At 43.0% G+C, this 19,029-nt stretch overlaps 1 protein-coding gene across 4 annotated transcripts in view; it reads left to right on the forward strand.

Annotated features, from left to right (window-relative positions):
- AQP9 (aquaporin 9) overlaps window positions 1-19,029 on the forward strand; it is a 117,961-nt gene that overhangs the window by 20,463 nt on the left and 78,469 nt on the right. For all 4 annotated transcript variants that reach the window (XR_007453830.1, XM_049613698.1, XM_049613699.1 and 1 more), the window contains exons 2-4: window positions 10,036-10,162; window positions 13,648-13,785; window positions 15,353-15,471. Coding sequence is in view for 3 of the 4 variants with exons in the window: in XM_049613698.1 (XP_049469655.1) it covers window positions 10,036-10,162; window positions 13,648-13,785; window positions 15,353-15,471 (384 nt within the window). In the remaining variant the exon portion in view is untranslated. The remainder of the gene's footprint in view (window positions 1-10,035; window positions 10,163-13,647; window positions 13,786-15,352; window positions 15,472-19,029) is intronic.

Below are 19,029 nucleotides of genomic sequence, written 5' to 3' on the forward strand. Positions count from 1 at the left end.
TTTATTTTTGGGACAGAGAGAGACAGAGCATGAACGGGGGAGGGGCAGAGAGAGAGGGAGACACAGAATCGGAAACAGGCTCCAGGCTCCGAGCCATCAGCCCAGAGCCCGACGCGGGGCTCGAACTCACATACCGCGAGATCGTGACCTGGCTGAAGTCGGACGCTTAACCCACTGCGCCACCCAGGCGCCCCTACATGACTCACATTCTTGGCTCACATGGTTGCTTCCCACGTGAGACGTAACAAACATGTCCCAAACTGGCATTACTAAATTAAAGGAGGATATTCCCTTCTTAGAAAAGTTTTCAAGAGAATGGTAATAAATAAATACTAGCCAGGTGAGCTTGGAAAATGTTGGGACATTTTACAATGGCCCCTTGGGTTACTTCTTGGGTCTGGTTAAAGGGGCAGGTGAGAGTTGGGGAATGGCTTCACTTCTTGGATCTTAGTGTTGAGAACAGATATGAGTGCTAATAAGTCCCCAGAATGCTGGCCAGTGCCATCTGTGTGGCTCGTGGGTGTGGTTCATCAGTACAGATAAAGGCCTTGCCCCACCATTATCTCAGCCCACTCACTTCCGGTACCAGGCAGGTTTGGTCAGCATCGGGCGCATGAGTGTACCTTCTCCCGATGACCACAAAGTTGCGAGACACCAAGAGGAAAGAAGACAGACAAAAGTGGAAGTTGCCTATGCAGGAGGAGCAAGAGAGCAAGCAAATGTTAATCAGTGAAACAGGTTTTGCATAAACTGAAAAGCTGCACTTAGTCACCAGCCTATCTCACTGGTCTCTGAGAAAGAAGGGAAATGGGCCTGAAAAGGATTTTTCGCTGGGTCACTAGAAGCTTTGGTGAAAATTCACAAGTGTCGGACCAAAGTGACCATGTTTGTTATCACCAGAAACGTCACGTGCCCTGGTACAGGAGCCCAAGAACTATAAGAAGAGTCCCCAAATGAGCATCATCCTCAGGCCTTCAGCCCCCTTGGACTGATATACCTGGTTTACAATGCAGTTGTTTGCACTGGGTAGATTGATAACAGATGGCTGCTATCATGGGTCTCCAAATCCTTCAGCATTCCCAGACAGCCCTTCACTTGCAGTATGAGATAGGAAAACTGGTGCCCTGATCCCACACTGTGGGAGCCCAGCATTCTACCTGAATATTTCTATCAATTCTCGGGGGTATTTGTTCCTTCTGATGACCTCTCACTCCACCCAATGTGTAATGGTTAAGAGCACAGGCCTCCGGTTAGGACAGACCTGGGATCAAATCCAGGTTCTGTCTCTTTTATTTTTTATTATGTAACATTAGAGAAATTGCTTGGCCTCTCTCAGCCTCAATTTCTTCATCCATAAAAGGGAGATAATAATACCGTACTTTTCTCCTAGGGTGAACATAAGTTGATAATGATGAAGTAATACAGGTAAGGCACTTAGCAAGGAACCCGGCACAAAGAACACACCAAATAGATCGTAGCTGGTGTTTATATTTCTTTATCCATGCTACCCTAAACGGATGAGTAAAGATAGTAAGCATTTCATGAAGCCTTAACTCCAAAGTCCATGACAGTATTTCCCAAGAAGTCCTTTCAACTCTTCTTTCAGTATCTATTAATTCTGAAAATACTGAGCTACAAAAAGTAGATATGAGACATGGTTTTTTTCCCCCTTATTTGGACCATGTTTGATGCACACAAAGAATCACAGACCCCTTATAATAATTACAAGTTTCCCTAGTGATCATTGGCCTCGTGTTGCAAGCATTTGCAAACATTTGTAAACATTTTGCTAAAGAATCCCTAGCCTTTATTAATGACTGCTTTTCTGAAAGGGCTCAATTTTTACCTACTTACTAAATAAATGTTTATTGAGTCTCTGTTTTACATACTGACTAAATAAATATTTGTTGAGGGTCTATTATGCACTGTGTACTGTGTTGGGAATATCTTGGTTGGCACTGTAAAGAAGGGAATAGATACCTAAGAGTTTTGAGAATAGTAGGCTTATTATCCTTTCTGCTCATCTCCAGCATTTGTCTGTGATAATAACTTGATCTGTGTCCAGTAATCAGCTTGTCGTAGGGGTCATGGCTCAGTTGGGAACTTGCCAGCAGCCCAACTGATATTTCTTAGAAATCACACCTCCCACTTCTCACATCCCACCCTGAAATTGACTGTTTCTCTTGAAAAGACATTTACACAGGGTTTTATTTTCCCTGCTTATGTTTAGACATTTTAATATATTACATCAGATATTGTTTGAGCTGCTGTGGCAGACGCTACAGTCTTGGTGGGGTGACACAAGGCAAGGTGGAATATAATGAAATGACATCGTAAAGACATAGTAGAAGAAGCAGAAGAGGCCTCTGCAGGCTGAAGCTGTCAAAGAAAAACCCCACAGAGGAGGTAGGATTTTAGTTCAGTGTTAAGAATAGATTGGGTTTGGCTGGGGAAAGTGAAGAGAAGGGACATTTTGCTGGAAGGTATAGCATGAGCAGGTGTACAGGGTGGGAATGAGTGTCATGAGCTCAAAGGACTCAAGTGACTGGGACACCAGCCTGGCTGATGCAGATTTATGCTGAAGAATACCAGGCAGAAAGTGGATGAGTCACGAGGCAAGGCACCAGAGGGCCCTGAGGACCAGGTGGAGGTGTTTGTGCTGCTACTTCCTGAGTAATGGCATATAAGTTGTGCTTCATCTGGCATGGTCACTGAGTGGGGAGACACTGGGGGTGAGGACACTGGCTGGGGGCTGCAGAAGAAGACTCATAAAATTTGAGAATGATTGGCTATGAATGGCAAAGGGAGAGAAGAGGAGAGAATACAAATGATTCCAGAATGTTTGGCCTGGGTGATTGAGAATGACTGGTCACCAGTCCAACTGCCTTTCAAATATCCTTCTTGCTTTTCCACTGAAATTCTTTCTCCCACTCCTGCCACATGTGGTGCCTGATAATAACAACAGTATTTACCCTCTCCCCTTTCTGTGTTGCTTTCCTACCAAAAGCACTAAAACCCCACCAAATATGAAAGGACCCATCTTTGGAGAGGAATCATAAATAGGCAAAACAATGTGAAGCTCTTGTCAGCTTCCCACTTTCTCTCTTCCGCAAATTTATCCCACTACTAGGAATGAAACAGCAACTATTTGTAATACATGTCATAGATGTGTTTCTCCCTGGTTTTATTACCCATCAGTGAGTCAGTGGTTAAGTTCATGAGTCCGTTTGCCTTAACTTACTCACCCAAAATGGGGGTTTTCTTTTTTAGTTTATATTAAAAGCAATAATATCCTGCACTTGTCATTGCCCTTTGTCATTTAAATAGTGCTTTCATTGTTGTTATCCCATTTGCACCTTTACTAAACAATCCTATGAAACAAGCCTGGCTGGTATTATTATTACGCTTTAATAGATAATCAAGCTGAGACTGAGAATTGACATGTTCATTTACAAAGACACCGACAGTCGTACCTGGAAACAGCAGCTAAAATCTGTTTATTTAATTACCTCCAATATTCTAGATGCTGTTAGAGAGACAAAGGAGTTTAACACATGATCTTGTATACCTTATAAAATTGGGAAAATCAGGCATAGATACGTGAACAGTTCAAGTACATCCTGTGCCTGAGTGTCCCACTAGATGGCAGTAGAAGCAATGAGCAGAGGGTATAGGATAAATTACCATGTCAGAACATGACACACAAATAAGGGAGGACTGTGTCCATTTCTGGGCCCTGTGTTTTAAGAGGAATGCTGACAACCCAGAGCTCAACCAGGTGAGACTCACTGGGAATCTGACTCTCAGGAATCAAAAATGAAGGGACAGGCATCCAGGAAAGGGAACTTAGAGAGGACCTTAGGCTCCCTCCATTTATTAGAAGCCCGGTTTGTGAAAGAAGTTTATTCTTTATAGTCCCAAGAATGGGCCTAGAGCTAATAGACAGAAATTAGAGGAGAGAGGATTCCAACTTCATATAAGGAAGGACTCCCCAGCCAATGGAACAATGAAAAAATATATAGCACAAACTGCCTGATGTGATAATGAGCTCCCTATGCCTCACAGTAATCCAACATGGACCAGATGAATACCTGTTTAGGATGTTGTTGGTGAAATGCCTATATAAGATCCAGTATGTGTGCCATTGAGTTCAGAACCAGCATGGTGCTAAGGCTGAGGAGAGAGCATCATGCAGGGTTTAAGACCCCAGGCTCTGGAGACTATGGTGCTCACACTTGGAACCGAGCCACCATGTTGTAAAGAAGCCAGTCCACAAGGAGAGGCCATTTGTAGGTGTTTGGGCCAATGCTCCAGCTAAGGCATCAGCTGAGAGCCAATATCAACCACTAAACACGTGAATGTGTTAGCCTTTAGATAATTATAATCCTATCAACTTTGAACCATCATACTTGACACCAAATGGAGCAGAGTTGAAATGCCCTGACCAACCTTGCCCAAACTGCAGACTCACAAGCAAAATAAATGTTGTCATTTTAAGCCACTAAGTTCAGGAGTAGTTACATAGTGCTGAATAACAGACACAAATGTGATATTCTACATTGTCATTGAGCTTCAAGGCAACTTACAGGCACGGAGTAAGTAGAAGGTGGTGGTGTTTGCAGAAAGGAGGGTGGTGTATTGGCAGACGAGAGAAGAGAAAGCTTGGTGAAGCTATTGAGAGAATATGAATGAGAGATGAATGAGGAGCTTTGGGGGCACAACGAAGGACACAGTGAGGACCAGATCCATGACTTGTAATACCTTTCCTCCTCTACATGCTTTTGTGAGTTCTCTAACTCTCCTGGAGAAGGCAGTTAGACTGAGCAGTTGCTAGATCCTGACAAGAAGGTGGAACAGAACTTGAAGGTCTGTACATGGCCTCCACATACAAGGAGGGGATGGTGGGCGTGGGAAACACAACACCTAAGGAAACAATAAAACAAAATAAACCAGCCTAGTGTTTGCTGTGGGTATGGAAAGGAATCTTAGAATTGTTTTCTAGATAAGGAAATCAAGGTCCGGCATTTGGAAAACAACTAAGTACTAATTGTATAGTATGGACAGTACGATTGAATTTCAAAGAACAAAGGTTAGGTGTGGTGAGTTATGAATGGGTAATGGGTCCAAAACAGCTTTCCAGATAGGGAGACCAGAAAACTGAGACAAAGTGGATATGATAATAGGCTTTCTCTGTATCTAAGAAGGAGAATGGTAGGACAGGCTTTTCAAAGGTTAGGGCAGGGAGTTGGTTGGAAAATTTCTCAGTAATACCATGAAGGAAAGTTCTTTCATTTTGGAAGGAAAAAAACTACACTGGGTGCACAGAAGAAGGAAACCAGAGTGGGTGACCAGTTCCCTAGCAATCAGGCCACGATACATTAGGATATCCAAGGACTGCTTCCCTGTGCAGTAAATTCAGGTGGGACAAGGCAGGCAAGGGGTGATACTAGAGGGTAGTTGCCTGACTTCCTCATTGCCTCTGAGACTATAATAAATGTATTTTAAAATTTAAAAGCAATGATGTAAATCTGGGCTGAAATCTGAGTGGCAATTTCTGATGGTCAGGGAAGTCCCCACACTGTTCATTTGACCTCCTTCCTTTCCCACAGCACACAGCATCGATTATCTTCCCGAGGAAAGAACAAAAAAACCATTTCAGCATCTGGGGTGGAAAAGGAGAGTATTAATCATTATGAAATTTGACAGGGCAGAGGCCTCCCTGAATCCACTCAGGCCATTTAAAACTTTTCTGTCCCCTCTAGACTAGCACGAGTGCACGCGCATCAGACCATAAAAGCAGGAAGATGCTTATATGGAAAGCAGTAATATTTCAGGACTGGCCTGTGTCCGGATGTGTCTCATTACACCTCATTGTCTAAATCAAGTCATGGCAGTTGTCAGTAAACTTTTATTCTTGTTTTCTGAAGATGCTGCCAAAATGCCAGTTACTTTGGAAGTTGTGCATAGGGCAGTTAATTCAGTTTAAATTAAAAAGAAAGACACCAATGTGGTGGTGGTTTTAATAAAGAGAGTTATTATAATAGATAGAGATTCTGGGAAAAAAATAGGTCAAGTCTAAGTGAAATTGATAGGCTATGAAATGGACCCAGGGGATGTTTTTGAATAAGGAAAGGGGAATATGTTCCTATTACAACCTCACTTAGGATTCAGTGTAGGGTCTGGAGCCAAGCCAGTGCATGTGTGATGGGTAGCCCAAGGGTGTCCCTCAAGATATCAAGCCACCTACTTAACCCTACCATCCAGCAGTTAGAACTGAGGTGAGTCAATATGTCTTAGAATTGGGGATTACGGAGGCTATTGAAAGACCATCAAGATAATTTCTCTGCCTTCAGGGAGGAGTAAAACAAAATCATTCTATATGTATGAAATTATTGTTTGTATATTATATTTCTATGAAAGACCTCACAGATGCACCCTGGGGGAGCGGTTTAGAATTAATCCATCACTGTCAAGAAATTGTTTATGTGCTACCTCTCCTACTTCAGGTTCACACTTCTCTTCTTATCCTTTTGTGAAGAGACACATAGTGGCTGGTTATTATCTTCCTGATAAGAGGCATTCACATGTTTAATCTCTTTTTTCCTTGAGCATATTTATTTCTGAAACCTTTCCTCACGTGTCGTTAAATAATATTCTTTACTTGATACTGAGTCCTTCTTGAAGTTGTTGTTTCATTATGAAACCCAAGCTGAGCCATGTATTCTAGAAAAAGTTTGGCCAATTCAAAATATAAAGAGCAATGATTTAATGATCCTGCAGTCCAGAACTTATTCCTCCAGGAGCATACTAGCTGTTTAAACCACAGCATGAGGATAGCTGATGGCCATTTATTGTCTTGTTGCTTTTCTAACAGACTTACATGTAACTAATCTGTCTTTCCCAGTAACACTCCCTCATCAAATGTTTCCTTAATGGACCAAGATTAAATGGTTTTAATTGTTCAGTGAAAATATAGGACTCATTTTTTAAAAATTAGGAAATGCATGATGCTACAAATATTTGTGTCCCCCCCCCCCCACCACCGCCAAATTCATTTGCTAAAAACCTAATGCCCACAGTGATGGTATTAGAGGTAGGGCCTTTGGGAGGTGATTAGATCACAAGGATGGAGCCCTCATGAATGGGATTAGTGCCCTTTTAAAAGACTTACGAGAGCTTGCTCAGTCCCTTCTGCTCTGCAGGATACAACAGAGAAGTCTGCAACCCAGAATAGGGCTTTCACCTGACCATATTGGCATCCTTATCTTGAACTTCCAGCCTCCAGAACTGTGAGAAATAAGTGTCTGTTGTTTATAAGCCACCCAGTCTGTGGTATTTTGTTATAGAGGTACAAACAAACTAAAACACATGGTTAAAAAAAAAAAAAAGTATGCAATGAAAATTTCTCTCCCAGTATCTGCACTGGCCATTTAGCTCCCCCCATGGAATCCAGTACCATCTCCTGATCTGTGTTCATAGAGATGGCTCATGAATGTAAAAAGAAATACATACACAGTAAAACCTTGGTTTGCAAGTATAATTAGTTCCAAAAACATGCTTGTAATCCAAAGCCCTTGTATATCAAAGCAAATTTTCCCTTAAGAAATAATGGAAACTCAGATGATTCATTCCACAACTCAAAAATATTCATGTAGAAATGATTACAGTCCTGTAATATAATACAAAATACTAAAGAAAATAAAAAAAAATTTTTTTACTTGCCTTTGAAAACCTTTGTGGCTGGTGTGAGGGAGACAAGAGAGAGAAGGGTTATTGTGTAGGACGACTTTCACAATCCCTTATGGAATCACTGCTATCTACTGACTCAATGGAATTTTTTCTGCATGGGGGCCATTGTATATGCTCATATGGATGTTGACTACAGTACAATATTAATAAACTTTTGTCATATACTGTATTTAATGTAATTGTCAATAAGGCAGCAGAAGAAGGGGTCTCTATCTGCATGCAGTCTGACCTAGAATGAAGCAAAGCATTCTTTCCTAAGCTTACTTTTGTTTGGAAAAGCAGAGGACTGTCCATAGGTGCTCTGAAGTGACAAAAAATACACTAGTGTCAGTTGTGGGCACTTTCTAACATTCTGAAAAATCACTGATAACTGCCAAACACTGCAGCCTGAGACCGAGCATCTGGGCATGAGAAACAATCACCCACAATCCCAGAGAGAGAGAGAGACAGAGAGAGAGAGAGAGAGAGAGAAAGAAAGAAAGAGAGAGAGAATCATTAACTTGGTTGTGATCATGTGATGTTAGGCATCACATACTACTCGTATTGCAAGACATCACTCATTTATCAACTGAAAATTTATTAGAAATGTTTGTTCACTTGTGGAACACTTGCAGAACAAGTTACTCACAATCCAAGGTTTTAATGTAATATATTTTGAATACGATTGGCAGTGTGCTTTAACACTGCTCTATATCTTTTCTTAAAAGTTATTAATATAGGGGTGCCTGCATGGCTCAGTTGGTTGAGCGTCTGACTTCGACTCATGTCACGATCTCATGATTTATGAGTATGAGCCCTGTGTTGGGTTCGCTGCTGTCAGTGCAGGGCCTGCTTTAAATCCTCTGTCCCTCCCCTGCTTGTACTTTCTCTCCTCTCTCAAAAATAAATAAACATGAAAAAAAGTTAATAGTATATATTGGGAATCTTTCCGTACACACTGATCTGCTTCATTCTGTGATACAGCTGCATAGTACTCTGCTGAGTAGATGTACCATAATATATTTGTTCCAGACATTTCTGAATACTTATCCCATTCTCCAAAATACCCTCTACAGCTGAAGACTATGGAAGATCCTACTTCATCTTTACTGTATAACTGTTTGTAGAGTGCTTCCTATAAGCACAGCTCTGTGCTTGGTGCCAGAGGGAATGCAAGAAGCAGTAAGTTTGGCAGCCCGGCTCCCTAAGAAAGTACAGCCTCATCAGGGAGAAAAGACATGGGGATAAGGAGAGCTAGATTGCCAATGCTATCCCCCTGCCACTTTTCCTTTGTTTTCTTGCACATCAGATGCCCTTTCCCATGGCTTTGTACATGGCACAAATGGCCTTTCCATTTGTCAGATGTGCATATGACTGTGAGCCTGAGATGGCTTACACTGGGAACTTCTAGAGCAGGGATTGCCAGCTCTCCTATAGGGGCCAGGAAGGAGACCTCCGTGAGTGGAGTGAAGTGAGTGAGCCGCTTGGGAGCATACAAGCTCTGTTTAAAGGGAGTGAGCAGCCTCCCCTCTCTCTGCCCCTCCCCTACTTATGCTCTCTCTCTCAAAAATAAACATTAGGGGCGCCTGGATGGCGCAGTCGGTTAAGCGTCCGACTTCAGCCAGGTCACGATCTCGCGGTCCGTGAGTTCGAGCCCCGCGTCAGGCTCTGGGCTGATGGCTCGGAGCCTGGAGCCTGTTTCCGATTCTGTGTCTCCCTCTCTCTCTGCCCCCCCCCCGTTCATGCTCTGTCTCTCTCTGTCCCAAAAAAAAAAAAAAAAAAAAAAAAAAAAAAAGTTGAAAAAAAAAATTAAAAATAAATAAATAAATAAAAAAAATAAAAATAAACATTAATTTAAAGGGAGTGACCAGCTGCTGCTCTGCTCCAGGAAATTATTTCCCTGTGGTTGCTAGATCTTCTGATTGATGAAAAGGAACCAGTGGTAAAAAGTACATGGGATCTTTCTGTGTTATTTCTTACAACCTCAAGGGAATCTACAACTGCCTCAAATAAAAAGTTTGATTTAAACTAAGAACAGAACCCTGGATCATGGTGTGAAATTACCCGATTTACAAGTATGGGGAAAATGTTAATGCTGCAGGCCCAGAAACCTCATCTGTAAGCCAGATACAGCTTCAGAACCACCATTTTGCTCTCTGTGCACAGCGGGATCATTACGATTTGATTTGCATGAAGCCTGAGGCAGCCCAATCTACATGTCTGCTTAAAACATCTTTCTTGTTCCTATGGCTTTCCATTGTCTTTGACAGTGGCCATCCCCACTTATGAAGCTTCCTCTCATTCCAGGTCCTTGGATGTGGCTCTGTTGCCCAAGCTATCCTCAGTCGTGGACACTTGGGAGGAATTGTCACTATCAATGTTGGATTTGCAATGGCAGTTGTAATGGCCATTTATGTGACTGGAGGTGTCTCTGGTAAGTAATAGAAATAATAATAGCTGCTGTTAATTCAACCATTCCAGTATGCTAGCCTAGTGTTGGATGCTTTACATACCTCAATTTATTTGGATCTCCACAACCCTGAAAGAATATGTATTTGATTCTATTTTTATAGATGTTAAAATCAAAGGGGACAGCAAACGGTAAGTGACTTGTGCAAAGGCAACATTTAGCAAGAGACAGAGATGGGGTTAGGACTCAGAACTAGCTGACTCCTAAATCTAGTCACTACATTGTATTCTTCTTCCATCAATATGATCTTTTACCTTCTCTACCCCATGCCTGGAAGCGGTTCTCGGATACCCCATGCCGAGCCCAGTGAAGATCACTCCAAGAGAGAAAAATCCCTGGACTTTTACCCACAGCAATGAAAAAGTCTATGCCACTTGCAAAATGACTGGTGCTTTCATGGAAGTGCAGGTCTCATCAAGCAGATCATGGGCTAATTCTGCCCTGATTGGAAGCCACTCACAATGTTCTGAGAAGCAAAATGAAATGATGATATTTAACACAGTCTGGGGACTTAGGAGAGCACTGTGGAAATGATCCAGTTCTCAAAGGCACTCAGAATCTTTCAGAATCCTTGTCAGAACACTAAGGCAGGACCACTGGGGATAAAGGAAGAAAGGGAAACACCACGTGCTGGGTGCTATCCTGGGGCTGTCCATACTTTATCTCTTTTCTCTACAGCAGCCCTCTGAGGCAGGCATTACTGTCTACATCCCACCAAGAAAAGTGGAGCGCCAAGATATTAAATAAATTGCTGGAGTCGCACAACTGGCAAAGAGCAGAGCAAAGATTTGACACAGGTCTACGTGACAGCAAACCTCATGTCCCCACGGTCACACAATATTCACAGTGGTCTATTATGGGAAGGGCGTTATAAGCAGGGCCTTTGGGCAGAGCAGGCCTGCCAGACAACCATGCTGGCCAGCTGGCCTGGTGACAGATACTGCCATTGGAGCCCTGAAGAATGGTTGCCTCGACCCCGGGGGAGACTCCTTGAGCTGGGCACCTGGAACGGTCATTTGCTGGCTGGCACCCTTTCCATAGCACATGGACTCAGATCCTGGGGTGGTCCAGGTTAGAGATGCCTGTATGTGTGATTTCTTTGGCATGAGCAGTGTTTATGTTCACTCTCTCGTCAAGCCTTTGCTGTGATCCCAGGGCTACACTGCCTACCTAAGCACAAGAGTACACAAGGGACCATCCTGACTGTGCCAAGGCCAAATTACAGTGCAGGCCTTGCCAGCAGGCACAGATCATAGTTGTGGCTTAAAACAAGCATGCAGGAGGCTCCACTGCTGCCCCCCAAGGCCCCCCTATGTTCACACAACAAGTGTGGTTTCCACAAACCGTGGGATATAAACATGAGTGCATTCTCAGCTGTTTTTTAGGTAGTGACACGGTTTGGGAATATTTCACCTGCATAACACCCTGAATTGAATTCTATTTATTTAGAAAAATTGACCCCAGGCCCTAGGAGTGTAAGAAATTGCTTTCATCACCACTGCAGCCCATGTCTGTTTGTATCCATTGATATATTCAGGGATTTGGGCAGTCACCATAGGAAAAAAAAGGGCAGAAACCGGCAAGAAGAGGAAGAGAGGGTGAGGGATGGTGTGAAGTCTTCCCATCTGGCCCCTAGACCTGGGTTAAGCCCCTGTGGCCAGAGGGGTGAGAACCAGAGCTGATGGGACTGTTTCCACTAGAGGCTGTTTCTGGGTGAGGGTTGAGAGCTGACCAAGTTGTTCACGAGAGCCTGTGAGACCCCAAAATACAAGTACAGCAGTTTCTAAGCCCAGTTAATACAAGATGGCATTGGGTTGGAAAGGAAGCTCATCTCCCCATCTCTGGAGAGGCTCCTTGAAGACTGGTGCGTTCCCACTGGTGGGAAGGTGCAGGGACAACACACCAGCCTACCACTGCCATCCACACAGACACCCATATTGGTTGTTTCAGCAGCCACGGGACTAGGATAGGAACACTGTGGGGGAGATGACTTTCTCATGTGGCTACAGCTAACATACTGGTTTGTGGGCACATACGAGGCCCTCTTTGAGGATTCCAAAAATAACCAATGTGCACTGGGCATAAATATAAATAAGATCTCATTTGTGGTCACAGACTGGTGAGGTCAAACGACATCTGGTTTTGAAATAGAAAACATTACCTTACTGGAAGGAAGTTACTACACCCTGCTTCCTTGTGAACATGCCAGTGGTCTGCCATTCAAATCTGGCCAATTGGAACTCACAACTCCTCCATTAATTTTGCAATGTCCCCCGTGACAGTATTCACACTGCCTACTTTTACCTAGGCTATGGTGGTTGTTTTTGATGTAGCATTCTATAAGCTGTATAAATTCGTGAAAAAACAAAAGAGCTTTGCGTGATGACAAATAAAATATTAAGGTTGCCTCTATCACAGAATGGTCTCTGAGTGCGGGAAAGGGGGTCACTTGCCCAGAACAGCACCTTGAAAGGGTTCAATCTGCTCGCATAAGACTTCCGTCTTGGGCCTGGTGGGCTCCAGTTCCACCCCGGGCTCTTCGTATGAATCATCTGATCGTTACAACAACCTTGGCAGAGCCAAGACTTGAGGGAGGCACTCTCTGTCTCGCACTCATGTTCTTTCCTCTACACTGCTCTGCTTTGTCCAGCAGTATTCCAGGCTGTGCGCTCGTCTCTGCCAGGAGAAATCACCTGTTGCTTTGCAAGGCACCATCCTGAACACACCCTCTCGAATTCCCAAACAACTTTCCCTCTCAGTACTTTTGCAGTCTGAGCTACCTGAATAAAATCCTCTGACTATTTATTTATTCGACTTTCATATTTTGAACTCTTGCTCTGTGCCTTTCACTGTGTGAAGGCCAAGGTGAAGAATGAGGTCCCTGTCTCAGAGGGCTTATGAGGGTTCATTTCCCCTTAGACATCTCTTTTCCATCTTAAGATTGTTTGAGACCTTCTGGATGTGGACCAAGGATTTACTAGATGCAGATTTAAACCTTAAACAATATATTGTATAAATATATTGACTTAAAAATATATTGAAGTTATCAGTTTATATCAATCTCTTTGAGGTTATTGTTTTATAGATAGATAAAGCCCAGTGGATGGATGATGGCTAGATGGTAGATTGATGATAGATACAGACAGAAAGGAAGCCTCGTGAGTACAAGTTTCTTTCTATATCTGACTCCCTTTTCAGAAAGCTTAACTCTCTAAACAGTGTCTAATGACACTTGCAGGTTACTAGTTCCCATTTCCTCCCCACTCAAACACAAACACACACACTTACACACCTACTTACACTCACAAATGCTTAAGTCTCTGTCTCTTCACATATAGTTCTCTACCTAGAAGACTGAATTCTGCCTGGGATCTCTAGATAAGGCTTTCTTCATAATAATTCTCCCTGGCCTGCTGCTGACATCCCTAATCATCTTATCTTTCTTGTAGGTGGCCACATCAACCCAGCTGTGTCTTTTGCAATGTGTCTCTTTGGACGGATGAAATGGTTCAAATTTCCTTTTTATGTGGGAGCCCAGTTTTTGGGAGCCTTTGTAGGAGCTGCAGCCCTCTTTGGCATTTACTATGGTGAGTAGGACAGCTGGCCATGATTTTAAAGTCAGAATTACTTGGTAGGAAGAGATAAGATAAGGCAAGAGCAGAACATGTTCCGCAGTTGACAGGCAGTTCTAAGAATTCTAGGTTCTAAATAATGGGACCAACATTATCATTAGGACAAATTCATGAAGCCTGTTTAAGAAAATGGTCACAAGCTTAAATGGAGGGCAGAACTTGAAATCTATTTTTAGATCCAATCAGTACCACAATGTGAACATGCCCAAAATAAGCAATAAGCCAGTGGCTTCTCCACAAGCTTTCTCTGAGTTGGCTGGGAGAGGAGGTGTTGACTGGTAGGTAGCAAAGGATATGATGAGTAAGTATTTAGAGAAAGAATCTGGAACAAAGTCTTTGAGGGAAGAGGCATAGTTGAGAATAGGCTAGGTGGGGATCTCTTCTCCATTCCATCCAACAACCAGGACTTCTGTTCTGCAACAGTCTTGGGGTGAAAACACAGCCCTGACGATTGAAGTCCCAGACTTTAACTCTGTGCTGTGTGAGTAAATAGCTGTGTGACTTAAGTAAGTCATCTGACTTTGTTGTTTCAGTTTCCTTCTCTGGAAAATGAGAGCATTGACTTCTAAGACTCTTCAAACTAAAAAATCTTGAGATTGTATGAAATTAACTGTTAAAATAGTTCCTCTGTCTAACCCAAGTTAAGTGTCCTACATTATGACTCTTGAATTGAAGCCCTTAGTAACTAGAATTTATGAAACCATGCCTTAGAGAAATACAACGTTGAAGGAGGCTTCTTCCCACAGAGTGTCTTTCTGAGAAAGAGAGCCTAAGAGGAATGACAGAGAATTGCAGCCCAGATCAGAAACTTGGAGAGCCAGCTGCTGTGGCAGGAGGGACTGGGGCCAGCGCTGGCTGTGTCGAGGACTGCTGTCTCCCTTGTTCTGAGGGCATCTTCACTGTACCACAGCACACCCCCAATTTCTGGACTCATATTGGGGGTTACTGAGAACCCTCTGGGAATTATGAGTTCTGCCTACAGTACATCAAAGCTCCACTTTGGCATTTGGTTGATATAAAAAATTCCAAGAATGTCCCCCAGAGAATATTAGTTCCCCAGATCCAATGGCTAAGGATTTGGCTCAAGTTTGGAGTGAACCATAGAGGGCAACCAGGGCTTTCCATCTTTGACCTGGTATCCTGGAATTTCTTTGGATATCTCTAAAACTACATGCTATGGGGGCTCCTGGGTGGCTCAGTCGATTAAGTGCCTGACTCTTGATTTCGGCTCAGGTCATGATCTCACAGTTTGTGGGTTTGGGCCCGTGTTGAGTTCTGCGCTGATGGTGCAGAGCCTGCTCGGGATTATCTCCCACTCTCTCTCTCTCCATGCCTCCCCTGCCCCTCAAAATAAATAAACTTAAAAAAAAAAAACTACCATGCTATGAAGTGAGGAGTGGCAAACAGTGTGGATCTGCCAAGCTGAACCTGAGTGATTGTAGCTATTTAGCACAAACAGGACATAGGCTGCACTCAACTTTGCCAGGAGGACACTAATGTTCCAGAGCTCTGTCTTCCATAGATGGACTTATGTCCTTTGCTGGTGGAAAATTGCTCATCGTGGGAGAAAATGCAACAGCACACATTTTTGCGACATACCCAGCTCCATATCTGTCCCTGACAAATGCATTTGCAGACCAAGTAAGTGTACATTTAACAAAGATCTAACTCTGGTGAAAAGATATGATCTAGTAAGGGGAAAGCATAGTTGCATTATAGGCTAGCAGAAAGGAAAGGCTGTGTTTCCAAAGTCAGAGGTCATTAGGCATAACCCAAGCTTTTTGTTAACAAGTTTTTTCCTTTACCAAAGTTGACACTACTAAAAAAGTTTTCTGGTTCCTCTTTAATACATACACTTGTTTCACTTTGGATGAGGTCTAGAAGAGAGCAGATGACTAGACATTTCAACCCCTAAAGGAGAAAATAGGGTTTGTTTCAGGATTACAGTCTCTTTTGTGATCTGAATGGGGAGGCCATAAGAAAAGACATTTCTATCTCAATTCAAGGACTGTGAAGTGTGGTAGTTGAGCCTAGAGTATCACTGATCCTCCTTGTCTCCTCATATGCACAGGTTTATCTAAACTCTCAAGGTAGCTAGAAGTGTCTCCACCTTATTCACATTTAAACAAGCTGCACCCACCATCTATGATATAGCCAAATGAACAGTTATTCTGGTCTATTTGTTGGAGGATCAACATTATCAACCTGATAGTCTCTTCCTCCCTTACTGTATCCCAGGAAGGTTGCTGGTCAACCTGGAAGGAAGGAAGGAAGGAAGGAAGGAAGGAAGGAAGGAAGGAAGGGAGGGTAGGAGGAGAACAGGAGGGAGGGAGGGAGGGAGGAAAAAAGGGAGAGAGGACATCTCCAGCAACTCTAAGTTGTTCTCTTGTGATTAGGATTTATACGATGGGACAGGGAAGAGTGAGCATGTGTATAAAATGGATCTTCCAGTTTGCCAACTCTGTCCACCTCCATTTAAGATAGATGAAAGAAACTATGCCCTCATGTCCTGAGCCTTTTTCCTTCCCACTTTTATCAATAAACCAAATAGGCAACAAGTCTTTCTTGAGCACTTTCTATATGCTCAGCCCTGTGTTGGAGCTGGAAGGACTGACAAGTAAACAGGAGTTGTAAAGATCCAAGATTTGGAGTCTGAGTACCTGACTTAAAATAACAGTTCTGTCCCAACTCCCTGAGTAGCCTTAGCTAAACTACTGAACTTTCAGGGTCTCAGGTTTTCATTTGTAAAGTGGGGATAGTAGTAGTACTTATCAGATTACTTGTAAGAATAAAATGAATAATATGAGGAAAATGTATTGTAAACAGTCTCTGCTCAGGAATTTAGAATCTAGTGAAAAACAAAATGATCACCTAAGAACAAGAGGAACATTGCAAAACTGAAGATAATTAGATGGGAAACTGGGCTGTAGGAGTCATATTAGTAATTTGGAACAGAGAGTCTAAGTGAGCTGGGATGATAAGAAAAGTTTTGGTGGAAAAGACACAGAGAGATGTAGCTGCCATAAAAAGGAATGTTATCATAAGCTGAAAAAATAGAAGGATTGTATTCAAATGAAGTAGTTTAGGGTCTTACTCTATTTCCATACTTAGAGTATCAGACTCATCCAAATGTCACACTTCAAGAGGACATACTACTGAAAGAGAGGATCCAAAAAGGTCACACAGCAATGAGTGGAGAGTAGGGATGTTTGCTCTAGAGAAGGTGTGCGTGCAGGAGCTGGGGAGGATGTATGTGATCATCATGTACCAGTAGCTTTCAAAGATTTGAGGGAGTGTCAAGTGCAAAAAAAGTTAGACTTGGTGTGTATACCCTCCATGGAGATTTGGTGGAAATTAGTACATAGCAGGTACTCAATAAATATTTATTACTATACTTATATATTAAGTATGTAAAATTTGTACACCAGTATTTATATACTAATTATAAAATATTTAATCCCTACATGAATGAAATTATGGTGAGATCAAGTTATATTCAATAAAAGGAAGACTCTTCTAGCAATTGGGGCTGGGCTAAATATAGACCCTTTTGTCACAGGACAACAGTCATTAGGCCTGTCTAGTGGTAGGCCTGTCTGGGTAACCTCCAGGGCTGGAAAGCTTGGATTCAGAGATTCAAACACCAGATGATGGACATTGTGGGATGTGTCCCCTTCAAGGTCCTTTCCAGCCTGGAGACTAAATTAGCCAGTTGGAAACTAGGAAAAACTGGTGTCATCTGAAGGAAAGGAGCAGGAGGGAAGTTGTTTCATAAACTTGGGATAGCAACACAGAAAAAGACGGGAGGGGAGAGAACGCAGGATTGCTGGAAACAAGATGGTGGGCGTCCTTTACCCCTCTGGGCATCAGTCTCTATTAAGTGAGAGAGAATGGCTAGGTGATAATGGTTCAAAGTGCCCGGAGGACAGGGAGGGTGGGAACAGTTCACATTGACTGGCGCAGTTGCTGAGTCAGTAAGGGATGCAGGGGCTGCCTCAGAATGGACTCTGGGGATGCCAAACAGTTGGGTTTCTCAGGGATCCTACGTTCCATTAAATTCAGGCACAGTTTATCTTATAATGAAGAAGAGGGGAGCAGAGTCAAGAGCTGTTGAGGGACCTTTAGAGATGTCTCCTGTGATTTCAGGTCCTTTCCATTCGAGCTAAGAGAGAAAGAATACTGACTTTCTCTCTGAAACCCTGGCTTGCATTGAAAAGGGCAGTGGCTTCATTGCATACTTCATTCAGTGTGGTTTGCATACTTCATTCAGTGTGGTCACAGGGTTTCATCCCTGTGCTCTCAGGCTTTTCTGAGAATGTGAGGAGCAAAGTGAAGCCTCTAGCCCCACATATTTCCCCCCTGAGTCCTGGTGCAATGCTGTCCTCCTTACTCCTCCTGAGAGTTAGCTGGGGCCAAGCCATCCCTGACACACCACCACTCTGGGGGCAGGAGAGTGACACAAGCCTCCCTCAGCATTATGCAGTGTGCTGGGAGATGGGGCCCGGTCTTGCCTCTTTCCAAGCATCTGCCCTGAAACAAGTCACTCAGAACCTACTGAAGCCTCAGGTTCGTCTTCTGATAAATGGCATCAATAATACCTGCTTAATACATGGTAGGTAGCAATAAAATCCCTCAACAAGCAGTTATTTTTCAACCGTTAGCCAGCCCTCTCTCCCTCCCAACCTTGTTCTTATAATGCAGTCCTATATCATGTTACATGCTCTTCCAATTCATATCTTCAAGATGTACCACTGAGTATCTTGGTGACAAGAAAATTGCTTGGCCTTCTGGTCAGTGGAGGTCCAGCCTCACTGAGGGTTGCCATCTCTTACCCGATGCTTATCCCCATATGATCTCCTAAGCCTCAGTCACTGTGTTCACTTCGTTCACCTTTTCTCAAAGTGAGTTGCCAGTTTCTCTAAGAGCCGTGGGTTTAAGCCAGCTATTATGTATAGCTAAGTAGAGAAATTGAATATTAGAAAACCCTGATGCTCCAACCATGGGCGACCCCTGAAGGTTCTGTATTCTTTAGGCTTTGCGGAGAGTTCCAGAGAGTACCAACTGTTAGTCAGTGGACACACAACAGAACTCTGGCCACCATGGCTGTATTTCTGGGTCAGTTTATCTCAAGAGCACAAAATTGTTTACCTCTAAGTATTGTTCAAGGATATTCCACAATTTAATTAATAAACAATCATT

The sequence above is a fragment of the Panthera uncia genome (assembly GCF_023721935.1).
Source record: "Panthera uncia isolate 11264 chromosome B3 unlocalized genomic scaffold, Puncia_PCG_1.0 HiC_scaffold_1, whole genome shotgun sequence".
NCBI lineage: Eukaryota > Metazoa > Chordata > Mammalia > Carnivora > Felidae > Panthera > Panthera uncia.